Source organism: Lycorma delicatula, chromosome 2 (assembly GCF_047948215.1).
Source record: "Lycorma delicatula isolate Av1 chromosome 2, ASM4794821v1, whole genome shotgun sequence".
Classification (NCBI taxonomy): domain Eukaryota; kingdom Metazoa; phylum Arthropoda; class Insecta; order Hemiptera; family Fulgoridae; genus Lycorma; species Lycorma delicatula.
Window position 1 is genome coordinate 211475156 of NC_134456.1, and position 19931 is coordinate 211495086.

The window sequence follows — 19931 nt, forward strand, 5'->3', positions numbered from 1 at the left end:
ATAATAGTAACGTCATAATTGTATATGGTGCAAGTCATTCTAAATTAACGGATATAACTTTTGGAATACACTACTTTGGCCGAATGATGTAAAGAGTAGTGGAGGGGATTCCACAGCACATTACTGACCCGCCTTCAGATACTACATTCACTATAGTTATAAAATTAATGATTTGTGTAAGGTTATGAAGAAAAGTTATTTTTTATTTATGTAATTATAACAAAGATGTGGCAAACTTGTATACGTCAATAAATTTTGATAAATATGGGATTTTATGTCAATTTTAATTTAATGAAACAAATTAATAGCCGTTTGTACATAAAAGTTCTGGTTTTATTTTATCTATTGTTTTCAGGATTATTCCGTTAGGCAACATAAAAAAAACTTGGGAGTAAGATAGTAAAATGAAAAATTTGTCTTTTAAAGATCTAATCCAATCGGGTCTTCGAAGAAATAAGAATAACATTTAAAATTATTTTATATTAAATTCATTTTTGAAAATTTTTATTTCGTAATAACCAGCTTAAGAAAATTTTCATAGCAAATAAATGTTCCTAAAAAAAAATTAACTCCGTTATAGTCAGTAGATTAGACTTTGTTATTTAGGAATATATTTTCATCAAGATACGTCAGTCAAACCACGTTGAAATTACAAAATCGTATCAGAACCGACCTAAATTCGAAGACCACGTTCGACTGCAAGGCCGGTTGTTGAATAGCATCCAAATACCGACCAGATAATCTGTAGTACGACCAGATTTACTGATTACTCTGCGGGGTGAAGATAAGGCGATTGAAGTCTGAATCTAGCGATAAAGATGACTATTATCGCCCTGGAAGTTTGTATTTTGTATAAACTATATTTTATAATCATATAAAGTTACATATTTCATAATCGTTGTAATCTATTAATAATTAATTACCTTCTAATTACTTATATTCGTTATTTTTAATTTAAATTAACCTACTTTTTATTTAATTTTGATATATATTTTTCAGTTTTGTACTGCAACTGGACGTGGGACCATGTGCTTTGTTGGCCACCGACTAAAGCCGGAACTACTGCGACTCAACGATGCCCTCGAGACAAAGGAATTGACCCTACAAGTAGGTTGAAAAATATAATTTCTTTGAAAGTAAATATTTACTTTTATTTTTGCACAGTACTTGAATGGTTTATCAATTAATAAACTTATTTTCGCTTTATTTTTTTTCTCATATATATATATGTGTGTGTGTGTGTGTGTGTGTGTGTGTGTTGTAGTATAATTTCTATAGTTGTTGCTTATGACAAATGCATAATGAATTCGTTTTGTGCAGTTTTAACTGATGAATTCTTTTATTATCATCAAAATTAGATTTTATCCATCTTTTAGTTGCTTTTTTATAATAAATATTGCAGAATAAAGTTTATTAAAAAAGAAATAAATAACTAAATTCGTTAATAATTCCGAATAAACTTAACGACGAGACAAACCACAGATTCATTATTTTATGAAATATATAAATAATGTATTAAATTACTTTGTAGAATGCATAAAATGTAACAGATATATATATATATATATATATATCTATATATATATAGATATATATATATATATATATATATATATATGAACATTTTGTAAGTTAATTCTGTGTAACATCAAATACTTTTAATGCGTATACGAATAATACAAGCGTGTAACAGTCGAGTAAGTATATCTAAGTATCTTTGTATAGATCAAAAATGGACCAAATAGGTAACACCCCATGCAATCGTTACTTAAATGCGATGATCTGGTTATAATATCAGTCAATAACAAAACGCGCTGCTGCTATTTATCCACGCGTGGATGATATAAGCGTAAACTGGATTAACAAACTTTTAAGTAAAAGTAAAACCGCCGCTGAGAGGTTTTAATAAGTTGATTTTGAGTATTATTAAAAAATAATAATAAATTATTTAAATTAATCTTAATAAAATTATTTCATATAAAGATTAAACTTATTTATTCCGTTGCGTTTCAATTATACCTCTAAGAGACCGGTGTAATTGTACGATGAATTTTTATTATGTTTGGATGAATTTCCATACTAGGAAGTGTAACATTTTAATAGTTTCTGGAAATTAATGCCTCAAAGAGGCGACATAAACGGTATGATTATTCGAACGCCCGTATGGAAGTAGGTGTAAATATGAGTTTGTTGCTGAAAGGCAATTACCGCTTGGGAATTATCCAATCTCTGAATAGTGCTGCAATATATACGCTAAGGTAGTTAGCTGTATGTATTCTATTATATTTAATGCTTTAGACGTCGCATACCAATGTTGACGTCGATAATGATGTTTATAGAAGAATAGCAGCTTATGGAAAAGTATATGTGTTTATTGACACGTAAAATAAATTTAAAAAAATTACGGAAGATTCGAAATCGCGAACTATTTTATAATGTAATTATAATTATTGTTATATTGCTCATTATAATAATTTATTTAGAAGTAAAATTAGCTATGGTAAACTGTATATAGTGAATTAAATATTCCAGGGCGTTTCATAACGTTCTTCGGAGTTTTCAAACTATTTCACTCATAAGAATAAAACAAGTACTATATGAAAAAGTACTTCAAATAGTTTTTTCCACATATACTAGGCAGTTAGTAAACCATTTGCTTGCTAGGCGTCGACAGTAGAGAAAATGCCTGCCACGGGAAGTGTGTTAGAATTTCACTTGTCAAAGTCATTTCTGTGCAACGTGCGTTTCGGTTGAAATTTCATAAGGAGCCACCAAGTGACGATTCAATTCGTGCATGGTATAAACAATTCAGTGAAACCAGTTGCTTGTGCAAGCGAAAATCAACCGGTCGTCCATCAACCCCAGAAGTCAATGTCGATCGTGTGCAAGCAAGTTTCATTCGAAGCCCGTCAAAATCGACTGCGGCTGCAGGCAGAGAATTAGAAATTCCGAAAACAACAGTGTGGAAAGTTCTCCGTAAACGTTTATTTTGCAAACCGTACCGTCTTCAATTAATCCAGCGTCTTTCTGATGGAGATAAAACACGTAGGCTCGATTTTTGTTTACAGTTACAGGAAAAGATGTTGTTAGATGAAGGTTTTCTAAACAAGATAATTTACAGCGATGAAGCTTCTTTCCGTAATAGCGGCAAAGTAAACCGTCATAACGTGCGAGTTTGGGGAACTGAAAACCCACACGCTTATGTGGAACACATTCGGGATTCTCCGAAAGTAAACGTTTTTTGTGCGATCTCTCGTGAGGTAGTGTATGGGCCGTTCTTTTTTATGGAAACGACAGTAACCGGCACGATTTACCTGGATATGTTACAATTGTGGCTTATGCCTCAGCTACTCGACGACTTCATTTTCCAGGAAGATGGTTGCCCTGCCCGTTTTCATATAGAGGTTCGACAGTACCTTAACACAACATTACCTCGGCGCTGGATAGGACGTGTGTCTGAAGAAGACCAACACATTATGCTGTGGCCACCAAGATCATCAGACCTCACTCCATGTGATTGCTTTCTCTGCGGTTATGTGAAAGGTAAGGTGTTTATCCCACCAATGCCGCACGATATCGCTGAGCTGAAGGATCGCATAATTAATACAATCAACTCTATCGAAAATGACATGTTAGAACAAGTTTGGCAAATACTTTCGTATTGATGCGTGCCGTGTCATCAGAGGAGCACAGATTGAATATTTACAGATTTTAACAAAAACTGTTTGAGTCCCTGCATGATCTCGTACAACTTTCATTTAGGTAAGTGAAATACTTTTTTTGTACTGAACTTTTGTAACTCCTAAGAACATTATGAAACGCCCTGTATTTATCGTAAATCGATATATATTCGCTAAATCACAATTTATAAACACATAAATTAATTCTATTACTAATTTCTAAACCTAACAAAAATGCTAAACGTTAATAATATTTATTGATTTTTTTAAAAACTTATAGTAATTTTTTGGGAAAACTTACATATTTTATAAGGAATGTTACTTTTAAGTTAATTATTAATGAATGAAAATTGTTAATCATTTTGTTAACAAAATTCGTTTTTCGTTAACTAAAGGACGTCAAAAACGAACTATAAAATGCAATTATAATAAAGATTTGTGGTACTAAATATTTCTATTTTATTAAAAAAGATTTAGTTCATTCTTTTGAAATTTATATTTAAGCTTAATAAGTGCAGTAAGATTATTACAGAGAAATAAAAATCTTCAAAGAAAATTTCATTTTATCATTATTCATTGTAGGTAGCGGTTTTTAGCGGTATAATTTTACCATAAGGTAGACACACTAAGTCTTGAAAATGTATAATTATTTAATAAAATCTTAAATAGTTCAACAATACCTATAAATTATCATGTGATAACGAAATAATGAACTTTTTTCAGCTGATAATACTTTTATGTTTTCCTCATCTAATTGGCCATACCAAAAATATATTCATTAAATTCTAAATGAAAAATAATTCTATTCTGGTATGGTTAATCTTCCTTTTAATAATTTATAACCTTAAAAATGTAAAAATTAATTAATGTACGTTAATTTCACACATGTATATCTTAGTTAAATATTTTTAAAAATTAAATATTAGAAGAAGAAAAAATAGAACTTGAAATTTCGAATTATATTATTATGCTCTCATTTCAATGCATATCAAAGATGAACAGAATTTCTTCTCATTTCATTGTTAAATTAAAATAGAACGAACTCAACAAAGTTTTTTTTTCTCTTTTATTCAAATATTTTCTACTTTTATAAAGATATAAAGACTTCTATATTAAAAAGAGAATGTAAATATACGTAATTTTACTTTTAGCATTCTTAAAAAAAATATATATAAAAAAATATATAAATTCATGTGATACTTATTAATTTGTATAATTTATTATAATATTTTTAAATCAGTGATAATAACATATACATAATTACTAGACAAAAATTAAGATTTAACAGTATAATTAAAAAGAGAAAATCAAATATTTAAAAATCATTAAAAAGGCAGGTAAAGGGTTACATAACTTTCCTGGTTTTTTCCTTGGTAGATTTTTATTTCAAACTAGCTTTTACCCGCGGCTTCGCTCGCGGTGAACCTTTAAACGAAATACGCGAGCAACTGTGTCATGTCGATCAGTGGCCGGGAATTAGGTCTTTAGTACACATCCTGCCACGAAGGATTACAGGTAAAAGTTACAAATAGGTCAGGGCTGCCGTAAGTTCGTACATAAGCGAAAGCGTCTTGAGTGTATTCATGCAGATAACGGGGACTGTTCACAAAAGTAGAAGGCAGAATAACCATTTTGCTTATGTCGTTAGGTCTAATATTACCATCTGCGCTAATCGCATCTTGTAGATGAATGTAATTTTCAACTCGTAATTTCGTCTGGTTTATTAGAAATGTAACGAAGGCGTTCGCACTCTACTTTAATATACATATCTACCAAGAATTGATGAAAGAGTTTCCTTGACCGCGAAAGGAGATTGAAGTCGTGCTCTCGAAGCATCATGTGATACACATAAAAATCCATGCAGGAAACCTTTTTATTAGGAACTGGCTGTCTTGTTGTTGGATTAATGACTGGAATATTGAAACGATATCCTGGCTCACCTTTACTGAAAGTAAACGGGTACTGCAAAGCATCATAAAATTTATGAGTATCGGCTACGCGTTTCAGCGTATTATCATGTGCCCATAACACCATGTCTCGTGGAGAGCATGGGTCACCAGTAACAAAAACAGCAACTTCATTGATCAACGGCGCATTATAACGCCTCTCAGGTTCGCCACGTGGAGTCCGATCAGCATGAATGACCACTATGTAATTATCCGGAGGCCAGTTTTCTATTGCACTTTTGAATGTATTTACCAAAAAATTCTGGCTGTGTAACATTCGTTGAATTTTCAGTACTGTATCTCTTTTGACTCCTTCAATATACTGACAACGACGGTTTACTTCATTTTCTTCATCACCCATAAAATATACCTGCAAAAATTTATGCTGTTCATTATCTTCTGGAAAAAGTGATCCAATTTGATGATATATCTGTCCTTGTACAGTAAAAGTTGATGAAAATCCGGGCATTCTTATCACTTTATCTACTCCAAAAGATGTCATTTGGAATAATATTTTTTTCGCTGTAATACCGACGGTATTACACTGTTGGATTGGCACTTTATTTTATTTACTTACTGGAACGCCAGATGGCGTTGAATTTGATCAAATTTTATGTCGGACGATCATACTTACCAATATAAATTATTTTACCATAGTCAGTACGTATCAAAGTCAATTTTATGAAAGTGTACATCCTTCCCTCGAGCCCTGTAAAAAGAAAACTCTTATTATCCTTTATGACTGTGAACATATCAAGATTTATCTTCATGTCTAATAAATATCGAACGTCATGTAAAAAAGTACACAAATATCCCGTAATATTATTTTTGTTTTTTAAAGCGCACACAATAAAAGAGGTCGAAAAAACTTTCTTGTACATAATTTTGCAGAATAAAAACTTTTGGCCTCCTGAAATTCCCGGGTAGATGACGAATATCCCTCTCACAAAAACTGCATAAACAGTCTTTAGAACCCGTTGTTAGTCTGTCTTTCTTTTTTTCGTTTACTATATGAAAAACGCATAAAACAAAATTATAAACACCAAATTTGCTTATTGAAATCCCTTTTAAATTTTTCCAGCGGTTTGGTATTTTGTAGCAAATACACACACTAACACGTTTAAATGTAAACATTTAGTACGTCATATTTCAGACGGGCTCTGAAAACTATGTTTCTGAAAGGCGTTACTTTTAAAGGTTTACTATTTTAAGCGTATATCATATACTGAACATTTTATAACTATCAAAGTCTTTTCAAATAAGAAACGTAATATTTTAACCGATTTGAATTATTAGTTGGGTAAAGTAGTAAAACAAATGATTTAAATAAGGTGAAAGTTAGGGAAAACGTATTAAAAAACAACAGAATTTAGCATAACGGTCATAGAATAAAGCAATAAAATCGGTAATCATTTAATCGGTAATCGGTATAATCAGTAATTATTTCGATATAACGTTTTATTTGCAGACGGAGTAATCGACTGTTTTTTTTCAGAAACCATCAGAGTGCTGACCGTTCTGCTATTATTGAGTGCTATGTAAAGCTAATCATGAGAAAGATCGTGAGCCATCGTATTCGGATCAAGGAATTCTTTTTCCCTTTCATTTCCAGCCATACTGCCTCATTAATAATGCAAACATTTTTTAATTTTGTTTACGATTTTTTTCCACATGAAGTACATCCAAGTTTAAAAAAAAGAAAAATTAATAAAGGTCGATTGTGATGATTTTATCTCGTTTTTTCGTAATTTCATAAAACTTCATCGTACAGAGATATCGGTCTCGCGAAAAAATTATCGACCCCAGTAGCATAGTATGACCAGGTTCAATAGCCATTTTAACCTTTGGCCCCTAGAACCAATTTGACTCACAACTTGAACGTGTGTTTTCCACGATTATCTCCTGTTTGTAGTTAAATTTTCACGCTGAAAGCGTGGATTTATTGCAAAATATGTAGAAAAACAGGGGTTTGAGATGCCCACAAAATTACAACAAAGAAAATTGGCTGTTGAACCTGGACGTCTCTTTTCACGGTTTTATTCGAATACATTGAAGAACGGCTACTTTCAATGACGAATGTGTGTTCACATTTTGAAACAGTTGATTTATTGAAAAATTCGTAGGAAAACATATGTTTGTACATGCTAACAGCATGATTAATTTTAAATTTTAATGATGATGTAGGTTATCATTACTTTCAGCGATATGGGTGTTATATCATTGATCATTATTTAATGTGTACAATGATCATTATTTACGGTTCAAACTACAAAATAATTGTTTATTTTTATAATAACAGCTGCTCAATTAACGCTGTAAATTTTTAATGATATTCTACATCAATCAGTCATCATTATTTTCAGTGAAAGCAGGTGTTGTGTATAATGTAGGCCTTTTATTTTGTTTGTTTAACCTCCGGGTCTACTAGGTATTGCTTCAGAGAATGAGATGAATGATTTGTAGCTACAGAAGATTCAGATATGTAGCTACTTGCTTACCCATATTTCCAACTCTGCATATTGCATTTTCCTTTCGCGTAATTTACAAAGAAAGAGGAATTTTTACACTCCTTAGGAAATAAGTTCTTACATGTATTGTAATAATTCCCTGTTTTAGTGAATAATTGCAACGTTTTATTTTTGTATTCATTACGGTTACTAAAACTGCTAATTCATGATCCTTTACGTCATTAAATTTTATGTTGTAAAATTATTGCATTCCACAAGTTCCCCTTATTCCAAAAATTAGTATTACCTGGAAAAAAGTAAATTGTATTCAAATCTTTTGTGAAATTTACAGATTAGACAGAATACGCGGATAAAATTTAATGAATATTTAGTTAGTTTCAATTAAATTAAAATGAAATTCCTTTCGGCACGCCGGAAGGCGGAGGTAGATTTCACCTGGCCAAAATAGGGGTAGGTGAATGAGCTCGTATCAAACATTACTTTCCACGTTTTCTCATTAGACTACAAACTATTGCTTTCTTTTCTTTTTCCTGTTTAACCTCCGGTAACTGCCCTTCAGATAATACTTCAGAGGATGATATGTACGAGTGTAAATAAAGTGTAGTCTTGTACAGTCTCAGTTCAACCATCCCTGAGATGTGTGATTAATTGAAACCCAACCACCAAAGAACACCGGTATTCACGATCTAGTATTCAAATCCGTGTAAAAATAACTGGCTTTACTAGGAATTGAACGATGGACTCTCGACTTCTAAATCAGCTAATTAGAGAAGACGCGTTCACCACTAGACCAACCCGGTGGGTCACAAACTATTACTAAATTTATCAAGAATTCCTTATGATTTTTCCTGAACCGTTTGACAACGCACCTATATGAGGATTAGTGGATATTCTAGATTTGTCTCTTAATATTGTTAAAAAAAATGTTTTCAGAAAGTTTTATTTAAAAACATGTATAAACGTAACAACAATGATGTTGAAAAGATTATTTGAAAATACAATAAGCCTACATTGCCGGCCTGCGTGGCACGAGTGGTACCGTCTCGGCCTTTTATCCGGAGGTCCCGAGTTCGAATCCCGGTCAGGCATACATTTTCACATACGCTACAAATCATTCATCTCATTCTCTGAAGCAATACCTAGTGGACCCGGAGGTTAAACAAACAAAATAAAAGGCCTACATTATACACATAAAATATTGTCACTTGCAAAAATTAAAATATACAGTACTAAGTCACGGCAATTTAAATGCGTTCACTTCAAACTCACTCAATACGACAACGGTTTCATATGTAAACAAGTTTCGCATGTTTAGCGTATGGGAAACTCTTCTTACAATTCCAACTGTAATTTGGTCATCCCTTGCCGTAAGGGTTGGTCATATCAAAAATCATTTCAGACAAAACTTTTAGGTAATATTTAGAGGACTAATTACCATTTTAAACGTATTCGATCATGTGCCTATTAAGAGAGCTATGATTTTTTTTGTCCTTGAAACCCCATTTTCTCTATCCCTTCGCCCTTATCCAAAAAAATAGTAGGAACTTTAAACGAATTCGATATTTTACTTAATAAGAAAGTTATAGCGATATTTTGATTTTACTTTTTCTTTTTTCTTGGTCATCCCTTGCCGTAAGGGTACGTCACATCAAAAACTGTTACAGACAAAATTTTTAGATTATGTTTACAGGACTAACGACCACTTTAAACCGATTCGATTCTGTGCCTATTAAGGAAGGTATGATTTTTTTTGTTTATGAACCCCTTTTTTTCTATCCCCTGGGCCAGTAGTTGGCGATATCAAAAAACTTTACTTAGATAAGTTTTAGGCCCTTATCCAAAGAATAGTAGGAAATTTAAATAAATTCGATATTTTAATTAATAAGAAAGTTATAGCGATATTTTTTTTATTTTTTTTTTCGAAAAAGCCCCCAATTTCAGCCCATGGTCCGATTTCGCCCATTAACGAACTCGACTGAGATTTTTGGTCGTTATATTTCTGTATCAATTTGAAAGTGATTGACGCAAAATTACGGCGTAATTTTCAAAATTACGCAAAATTTCTTGTTATCGTGTCCACAAGAAAGTGAAATATATATATATACGTATATGTGTATATGTAAACTTTTGGACTGACGGTGGTTTTGGGATCTGGGGAATGTGAAACGCGAAGATATGTAAAAATTTTCCGGAAGTCGAATCATGGTACTCATTACAATAGGTAGCTTCCTTATGAAATCTACCTAAAAAGGAAATATTACTTAAAAGAGAAAAATGTTCGTCAGCCGTATTCGAACCAGCGTCCCGACCCGAATCGACATCGTGTGTAGTACGGTAGCGTTCCTGTGTCTTAACCAACGGAACTACTCGACCGCTGGCCTCTCCTTCGAAAAACAAACTTTATAATTACAAAACAATGATAGCTTTTGTTATGATTCCACTAGAGAATTACAGACTAAAGAATAGAATTCTATCTTGCCTGCTATAGAATTTTCTGATGAAAAAATTTAAAGTGAATTATAATTAATTACCCGCGTAAAAGAATTAAAATGACTAAATAAATTAGTAAACCATTTACAAGCATGAAATTAAAACATTATATTCAAAATAAAAGAAGTGTGGAATATATTAAAGGCCTATACTTAGGCTTTTTCTTTCTTGTACGAAGTAAAGGAAGTACTGTGATCGCGAAAAATTTCGGTTTTCAGATTTCAAAGGAAATATCTATTTTGAACAACCCTGGATCCATTTTGACTAGTTTCGGCGTGACGTCTATATTTACGTATAAATCTCGCATAACTTAAAAACGATTAGCTGTAGGATGTTGAAATTTTGGATTTAGTACTGTTGTAACGTCTAGTTGCGCACTTCCCCTTTTGCTTGCAATTGACTGAACCAAAAGTGTCCAAGAAAGCCCAAAATCCAAAACAATTTGGATTTTGTACTTTTTCTTAACCGCAGTAATAAGTCCTGATTGTGAGCTTTCCAACGAAATATCATAATTGGTACTTATTTTCATCGGTTCCAGACCAATGAAATTTTTTTCTGTAGCGAAATAAAAGTTTAATTAATGAAATTATTGAATCTTACAAGGGGAAGACACATCGGTTTGGATCAAGCTACATCTCCTTTTTTAATTTTTTTTTTTTTGATTTAGATATATTGATTTATTAATATTTATTAACTTCTGATAGTAATAAAAATTTTATGATAAATAGTAATTCAATAATAACAATAAAAAACCAATTAAAAAAATATTAGAAATTATTAATGAAATAAAATTTTATGTACTTTTCTTTTTAAAAAAATGTGTATATGTAATTTAATAGACGTAAAAGGAAGTCATTTGGTGTCCACGTCAGATTTTTTAAGAATGTTATTCATGAAATTTACTTTCATCTTGTAGGTTTTCCTCTTGTGGTCTTGTGATTTTCTTTTTAAAAAAAGGCAGTCAGCTTTGCGTACTTTGTTTTATCTGTTGCATATTTTAAATTTAGAGTAGACTTTATTATCGAATAATATGTCCAAAGAGATATTGGTTCATTTTTTTAGACGGTTCTTCAAAATAAAGAAGCAATACACTTTCCTAGAACAAGTTTACTTTGTTCGCTAATTTCCAATCCACCAACTGACCGTATAATCTTTCATAAACTTTTTTTTTATTTCTGTGGCGATAGGTTATTAATCATAAATTCTGCCTTTTCTTTAATATCGATCGGCGTTAAAGACAGTTCTTCCTCAAAATCTGACATAATTAACAAAAGGATAACCAGTTTAATATAGAAACAGTTACCTATCGGTGTACTTTCAAACTGACCTCTGATTTCTAACCGTTAAATCGAATTAAAATCAAAGTAAAATAAAAAAACACAGGTAATACATTAAACAATACCACCTTCTTCTGTTGCTTCTGATCGGTTAGTAGTTGAAAAAAAGCTGACTTGTTCAGCTGAAAACTAGTACCGTAATGGAAATCTGCTTTATAATAACCCTCGTTATGATACGGGTTCCAGCCGCGTAATTCAAAGTTATAATACAGCCGTAGAAAAATGTTCTTTAAAAAAAAAAAATACCTCTTTTTTGATGAAATTATTCTTTTCTTCATTTTCAACAATAACTGTTCCTCTGTTACTCTGCATAAGTCATAATGAATTTTAAAATTATATTTTTTATTAAAAAATACTGAAATCAGTAGATAATATTGTGAGGTTCTTAAGAAAACTTGTTCTTTTCACCAGACCTGACCTTTAACGACTGCAAGTTTCGAAGAGGTCTTGCCTTGTAGCTGGCTGACTTACACACAGCTGAGCATCTTACACTACCTTTAAAAAATGAGTTAGAAAAAATGTAACCTTTCTTTTCGAACGTATCACCATCTTACGGATTATATTCCAAAAAAACTCCTTAGCGAGAATATTTTACAAAAAAAAAGCAGATTTCTAAGTTTACTGGTTATATAGTCATGGATGAAAGTTGTCAATAAATTTGCGTAACATTTATACATTAAAAATAGATCTCCATTAACTTAATGAATAAGTTTTATGTATGCTTTCATTCAAGAATATCTTATAAATCCGAGTTTTGTTAAACAATTTGATTTATGAAGTAAATAATTCGTCACTTAATTTAGTTTAATTGAAGTAACTCGTGGAATAACTTGGCTATTAATATTATCGTTGTTTAAATTAATTTAGCAGCGCGTACTAATATAATTTTCTCGATTCAATAGTACAGAATTTGTTAAATAAATATTTAAAGTCGTAGCTCATTGTACACAAGGTTTAATAATAATTTAATTACTACAATATTGACTTTGAAACATTTTCTACCTCTATTTTAATAATAACTTGTAACATAATAATAATAAGTGAATATTGTTCCGGATACAGCTTAGAGAAATTTTGATTAACTGTTCCTAATAACGGATATTTATTTGCGGTATAAACCAAGAAATTGAGATATGTAATCGCTCCTTCTTAAGAAACATTATCGGTGTTTATTTTAGTTGAAGCGTACTAATCTAGTCTGTAAACATCAAAATAATGTTACTTCCTGCTTATTACATATAAGTAAACAAGTTATAACACACATTCTTATCGTCTCATCGTCTTTACTAACGAAATTAAAACTTGTTATACAAGCCGCCTACATACAAAATCTTGCTACTTAATACTACTTAAAACGAAATTAATAAAATAAAACTGACTTAAATAGATAGCAGTTTTTCATATAAACAAATACATTTTTCACGCTGAATTTACTAGAGGTAAGTTCTCTAGTGCTGCGGTTGAAGTATTAAGCATTTAGCGTTTTTAAGTATCCCAAACAAGTTTTACTTATATCGCTGTTGATGCACAGATACTCTTCCTGACCGCTATCAGAAGTCTATTAATTCTCTTATATGATTAACGCGTGGTTTTAATATAATTTTCGAATTTATTTTTATTATTACTATTTCAGAGATATTTACTTTACGTATTTTAACGAAAAATATAAAAATGATAAGTGAAAATATGCCAAATCATTGCTGGAAATCGAACCCTAGATCAGTATTCTAACCATTAAATCGACTAGCCAGCTATTTTTTTTTTTTTTTTTTTTTGTAATTGCTTATAAGAGGTTTGCTACCTTGTAAGCCTCAAAAACAGACGATTTTTTTAAATGTATATAAAAAAGGAACTAATAAAAATAGATGAATAAAAATCATAAAAAAATTTTTTTTTAATTTTTATTTAAGATATTTTTTCTAAAATTAGTTTCTTTTATTTATTCCTCTTTAAAATACAGTAGGCCTATAAACTGGTCATTTTAGTTTAATTAGGTCTGGCCCAGCTGTTGAGTTACATCCAGCAGATGTTAAATTTTAAATAAAAAACAATCAGTGCTAACAATAATGATGCTAAGAACAATGAAGAAGGAAAAAAAAGTTAAGCATATAAACACCAGCGAACTTTTTAAAGTAGCCTAAAATTGAAGTTCAAGTTGCAAATGACATTTGTCTTTTAAAGTGAACGTATTAAAAAGTATCTTCAATTATTTTATTATTATTTTGTTACTCGCCAACTATTAATAAATATTAAATTATTTAGTTTTTATTTATTGGAAATTATTGAACGATTTAAATTAGAGCAAAAAACTGAGGTAATTTTGCTTTACGGGGAATGTCTCCGAAGTGCTCTCAGACAGGCTTTGTATGCTCTACGATTCCCCGGTAGAAATACTCCAAGTTGTTCTACTGTATAAAGAATTGCAAAACAGTTTAGTGATGCTGAATTGCGGGGACTAGAAATAGGAACCGTCAAAATACTGTGAGAGCAGAAAACAATGACAGCGGTGGTTGCGGCGGTCTTTGTAAATCCTCATGTTAGTTCAAGAAGAATTTCGTGTGACTCCTGGATATCAAAAGCCAGTGTTCTGAGAATATTAAAACGTCTGAAATTCCATCCGTACCGTATATCACTTAATTAAGAGTAGTAGTACTTTGTCGATGGGGGCTGAAAAAAGTACAGGTAGATCAGAATTTTTTTCCTAATGTTCTATTTTCCGACAAATCAGGTTTTACTTACGGAGCAGTAAACAGACAATATACATTATTGGGCAGTGCACGGTGGCTAATGGAAGTAGAACATCAACCTCCAAGGACTGTTATTTTTCGGTGCAGAAACATAGCCTGTACATTAATCGGACAGCATTTTTTCGATGGAAATATGAACGGAGATAAATACCCAGATTTTATAGAAAATCAGTTGCCTTTACTGCTTGATGAACTACCCTTGAAAAAGAGAAGAACGATATGGTTTCATCATGATGGCTCTCCTGCATATTATTCAATTATCACCAGAGTAATTTTGCACTGCGAATACAATGATCGTTGAATTGGTCGAGCTGGTCCAGTTCATTAGCCTGCTCGTTCCCCCGACATTACTCCAGTAGAATTTTTTTTATGGGGTTACTTTAAAGAACAGGTTTACCTAGAAGTTCCAACTACTCCTGAAAACATGAAAGAGCTTATAAGTGTATAAACAAACGTCTGTAGAGCTATCAGGTGGAAAAATCTATTAAATGTTCATGGGTCGTTTTTAAAACGTATCGAAAAATGCATAAAAGTAGGACACCACTTCAAACATTGGTTGCTGTAATTTATGTAGAGTAAGGTTTTTTAATTATTTTAAATAAAGAGCATTAAAACAAAATTAATGTATCAGTAATTCATTAAAACAAATATTTTCATAGAGTAGACATAACCTTGACCAAACCCTGCAATACATGTAGGCTGTGTACCATACCTGTATGTACTATTTGATTAAAAGATGAATTACAACGTAAATGGATATTATTTAGGGTAATCCTTTAATTGTTGTTTTATATTTAAAATTTAATTTTCTTTAATTTAAAATTTAACATATGCTGGACGTAACTCTACAGCTGGCCCAGACCTTTTTTTTATACCCACTACCATTAAGGCTGGAGCAGCAGTTACGTATTGCGCATCCTCAGTAGGTGCCTTGGCCTCTAACCTCCCGAGACCCAGCACGATCCAGCTACTGCTTCTTCCTGCTGTTGCTTCTTCTTTCATGTCCTGCTCAGTCCTGCCGGAAACCAATAGAGTCAGGTTGTCGGTATAGGCCTCTAACTCCACATCACCATCGAACACTATCGTCAGCACACCATCAAATGCTATGTTCCACAAGAGTGGTCCAAGGACCGACCCCTGCGGAACTCTTCCAAATACTTCTGCGGGAATATCGCCTTCTTCGGTACTTATGTTCACCTTCCTTGCGGGGTATTACAAATAGGAATTTATAATACCACGAAGATAATCTTACCAGTGTTCTTTTCCCGGAGTGCCTCATTAATCACTGGCCAGGGGAGGCTACCAAAAGCGGTTCTGACGTCTGAAGAGGATCCTCCTCTTGACGCCAGGAACCACTGTCTCGATCTGTAGACCAGTTAAGTAAATGTCGCAACGCATCAACCGTGGACCTTCCCTTCACGAACCTGTACTGTTTTGGGAGAAGAGTTTACCGTTCACCTCCAGATCTACCCGTAGTCTGTCCGCAATTAACCTCTCGAATAACTTCCCAATGGTATTCAATAAACAGATCGGCCGATACGAAACCCTGTCCAGTTCGTTATCGCTCTTCTTGGGTATCAGTACTAAGCGCGCTTCCTTCCAGCAGTCTGGAAAACGAAGGCCCTCAAGGGCATGGTTAAAAGCGTCAAGCACAAGCCAGGGATGTCTGATCACCAATTCTCTGACAATCTTTCCGGGAACCAGATCTGGTCCTGGACTCTTAGTAGGGTATAGTCTGGTCACATCTACTTTTAGCTCTTCAATTGTAAACCTCGAATTCTGTTCAACGGGGATCTCATGTCATACGGACTCAACAACCGGAAAGAGTTCTTCGACAGCACGAAGAGCCACCTCGCCAACAGAACCGGTCCATAACCATTTTATAGGTATCCCTCATGGATCAGCATCCAGGTCAGCAATCAGTTCATTCCAAGATGGGCCAGATCTAATGAAACTAAAAGCACTATTTTTCAGGCCTACAGCATTTTTTAAGATGAATAACTAAAAAAAACCATCAATTTTAGAAAAGAAGTTTGAAACGAAATTTTAATTATTTAACAAACATTCGATCCTACAATAAAAAATATAGGTTCCTATTTCAGATAATTAAGTTGACCTTGAAATTACCTTTGTTTGACCTTATCAAGGACAACATAGGTTGTGAACGTATTTCCCCCTTGAAATTGAAAAACTTTAATAAGGAACATATTTTTCTAAAATGTATAGTTTTTGAGATATAGATGTGTCTCAATTTAAATAGACCACCCGGTCGGTATGTGTTATACAAAAGTAGTATGTTTTTTAATTAAATTATTTAACTGTTTAGATTTAAATATATTTTACTGAAAACCAGATCCGATTTGAAATTAGTATTAAACCTTTTTGGATAAGTAAAATATTAATACAGATTTTATAAAACTGATTTCAGGATCTTGCCAATATAATAACGTAAGCAAAATTTCTTGTTAATTTCCGTAACTAAGACAACAAAAACGACTAAAATCATAATAAATTTAAGGCACACCGTAACCAGCTTTAACCTACCGCATTGAATTCACTGCATCCATTCTTTGAATGCTTCCAATTTCAAATTATTTAATTAAATTCGTTTCCGAAATGTATTTTAAAAAAATTGTTTGTTTCAATTAAATATTTACTTAAATTCGTTTCCGAAATGTATTTTTAAAAAATTGTTTGTTTCAATTAAATATTTACTTAAATGTTTATGATTCTGACAATATTAAAAGCATTCTTCTTTTCCAGGTATATTTTTATCCTTAATTTTACGTTTAGAAAATATTGAACAGCATCAGAATGTATTTAATTTTTTTATGTTCTTTCAATCGTAAAATAAAAAATAAAAAATAAATATACAGTAAAATTAGACGATGTTAACTAAAACACAATATTATTTACTTTACATATGGACAAGGAAAAATACATCCCTTTAACATTTTTTTTAGAATTAAAAAAAAAACCGTTATCCATTAGATTTATATTAATTAATATTTCCCGGTATTTGAGACTTCTATGAATGTATGCGACGGTTTTACATAAAAATACTTATACTCTTAGCTCAATTGTGCTACTACATATGATTTTTATGTGCTTACATATTGGTAACGTATAGAATATTGTTGGCAGACTGCTTTTAATAATCCAGGACTATTTATAACAACATACTACTTAAAACATATTTAAATATCAAATATTTAAAGAATCATTCATATCACTCTATAAATATTCACTCAAACGAAGCTATTACAGCACTAATTTTTACACACGTAGGATGAGGAATACGTTACGGATCAAATAAATTAAAAAAATTAATAATAAAGATAATAAAACTTAATTAAAAATTTGTATAACAGGATGAAAAATTATTTTTATTATTGTATTAACCCCAATAATATTATAAGATATATTTTACCATGAAGACAAATATTACATTGAAGAGCAACGATTATTACCAACTTAATTTCAAATAAATGCACCATTAAATATATAATATGTATACATATATATTGTTTATAATTATACAATGCACCTGAGCTGAATTTCGATTAAATAATCTAACTTTAAGCCTATCTTTTTCACTTGGTTCTATCCTAGCAGTAATAATTAAAACATCCCTTTATATCACTTAAGATCATTATAAAATAATGTCTCTTTTACAATAGATCTTTTGTTTTATTTAGATTATTACTATAGTTTATACGTACCTCAGACAGGTACGCACAGATGTGAATGCTGTACTCGCGAGGGGGTGGGCAGTTACTGGATTCATACTTGTAGAGAAAACGTATTCATGAGAACGATGACGTTATTCGACAAAATATGGTGAAATATTAACTCTTTCTGCCCTTCCGGCTTACAATATTAACATTATATTCAAAATACCAGTAGGTTAGTTTTGGTGAGGTCAAGTTAAGTTCGGTTAACCCACCGAGTTGGTCTAATGGTGAACGCATCTTCCCAAATCAGCTGAATTGGAAGTCAAGAGTTCCAGCGTTGAAGTCCTATTAAAGGCAGGTACTTTTATACGGATTTGAATACTAGATCGTGGATACCGGTGTTATTTGGTAGTTGGGTTTCAATTCCCCATACATCTCAGGAATGGTCGAACTGAGACTGTACAAGACTACACATCATTTCATACATTCATACATATCATCCTCATTTATCCTCTGAAGTATTATCTGAACGGTAATTACCGGGGGCTAAACAGGAAAAAGAAAGAAAGAAAAAAGAAAGGATGAATAGCCTGAAATTTACTTCGTAACACTGTAAATGTGTTTAAGGTTAAATAAATTTTCGCTAGCTCTTGTTTGAAACATATTTTCAGCATAAAACTTTTAGGAGATATCTATTAAATTACATTCAAAATAGCATTAGGTAGATTCATTTTATCGCTACTTAGCCATTAAAATCGGTAGACATTTAATAAATTGATTTGTGTTTCTACAATTCCCATGAAATAAGTGCCAAATCGTTTGCTTTCATCGCTTGAGAGACACTGAGTAAATTAAGAAATCTAACTTACAGATGGAAAACAATTATCTATAAGCCAAAATATATAATTGTTTGTAACACAGTAAGTTAAGTATTTGGGAAGAAGTCTGTATTATATAACGTGGTTTGATATACTGGAAATATTAGACACTTAAATCATTAAAATAAAATTAATTATTGTTTCGTTTCGGTACAAACTGTTCTTTCCGCCCGATACGAATAATGCATAGCAAACAATTGAATTACCAAACAGAACTGTCAGATCTATCTAATGAACGTTAAGTTAACGAAAACAGATATAGTTAATTAACTGTTTGCCGTTTGCTGAAAACAGATCATTTGCCAAGTAAACTGTTATTTTATCAATATTCAAGTACACTCCAAGGTAACTGCTAAAATCGAAGATTTCAAAAACCAAACGAATCTTATTCATGAAAATATTGTAATATTAAAGTGTAAAGTAAAAACGTCGTAAAACAGTCAAATTTTGTGATAAAATGATTTATGGTATTCGCTTGGGTCAACCGAAACAACCTGCAGTAGAGGCAGGCCTTTCTATTCTTTCTGACACAAAAAAACTACCGTATTTGCACTAACTGTTTGAAAAAACAGGTTGAACTATTAATTTGGTAATGTTCATGACTCCTATTTCCATTAAATCGCTAAACTGCTTGATTTTTGCGTTTAAATATAAGTTTCATTTAATATTTTTCTCAACATTGGCTGCAGGGTCCAAGATGTTTCAGTTGAC

At 31.8% G+C, this 19931-nt stretch overlaps 1 protein-coding gene across 1 annotated transcript in view; it reads left to right on the top strand.

Annotated features, from left to right (window-relative positions):
• The window catches only part of LOC142320360 (PDF receptor-like), a 1017753-nt gene that overhangs the window by 644451 nt on the left and 353371 nt on the right, over positions 1-19931 (top strand). Inside the window, exon 4 of the mRNA XM_075358068.1 lies at positions 1000-1107. Within this exon, the coding sequence (XP_075214183.1) occupies positions 1000-1107 (108 nt within the window). The remainder of the gene's footprint in view (positions 1-999; positions 1108-19931) is intronic.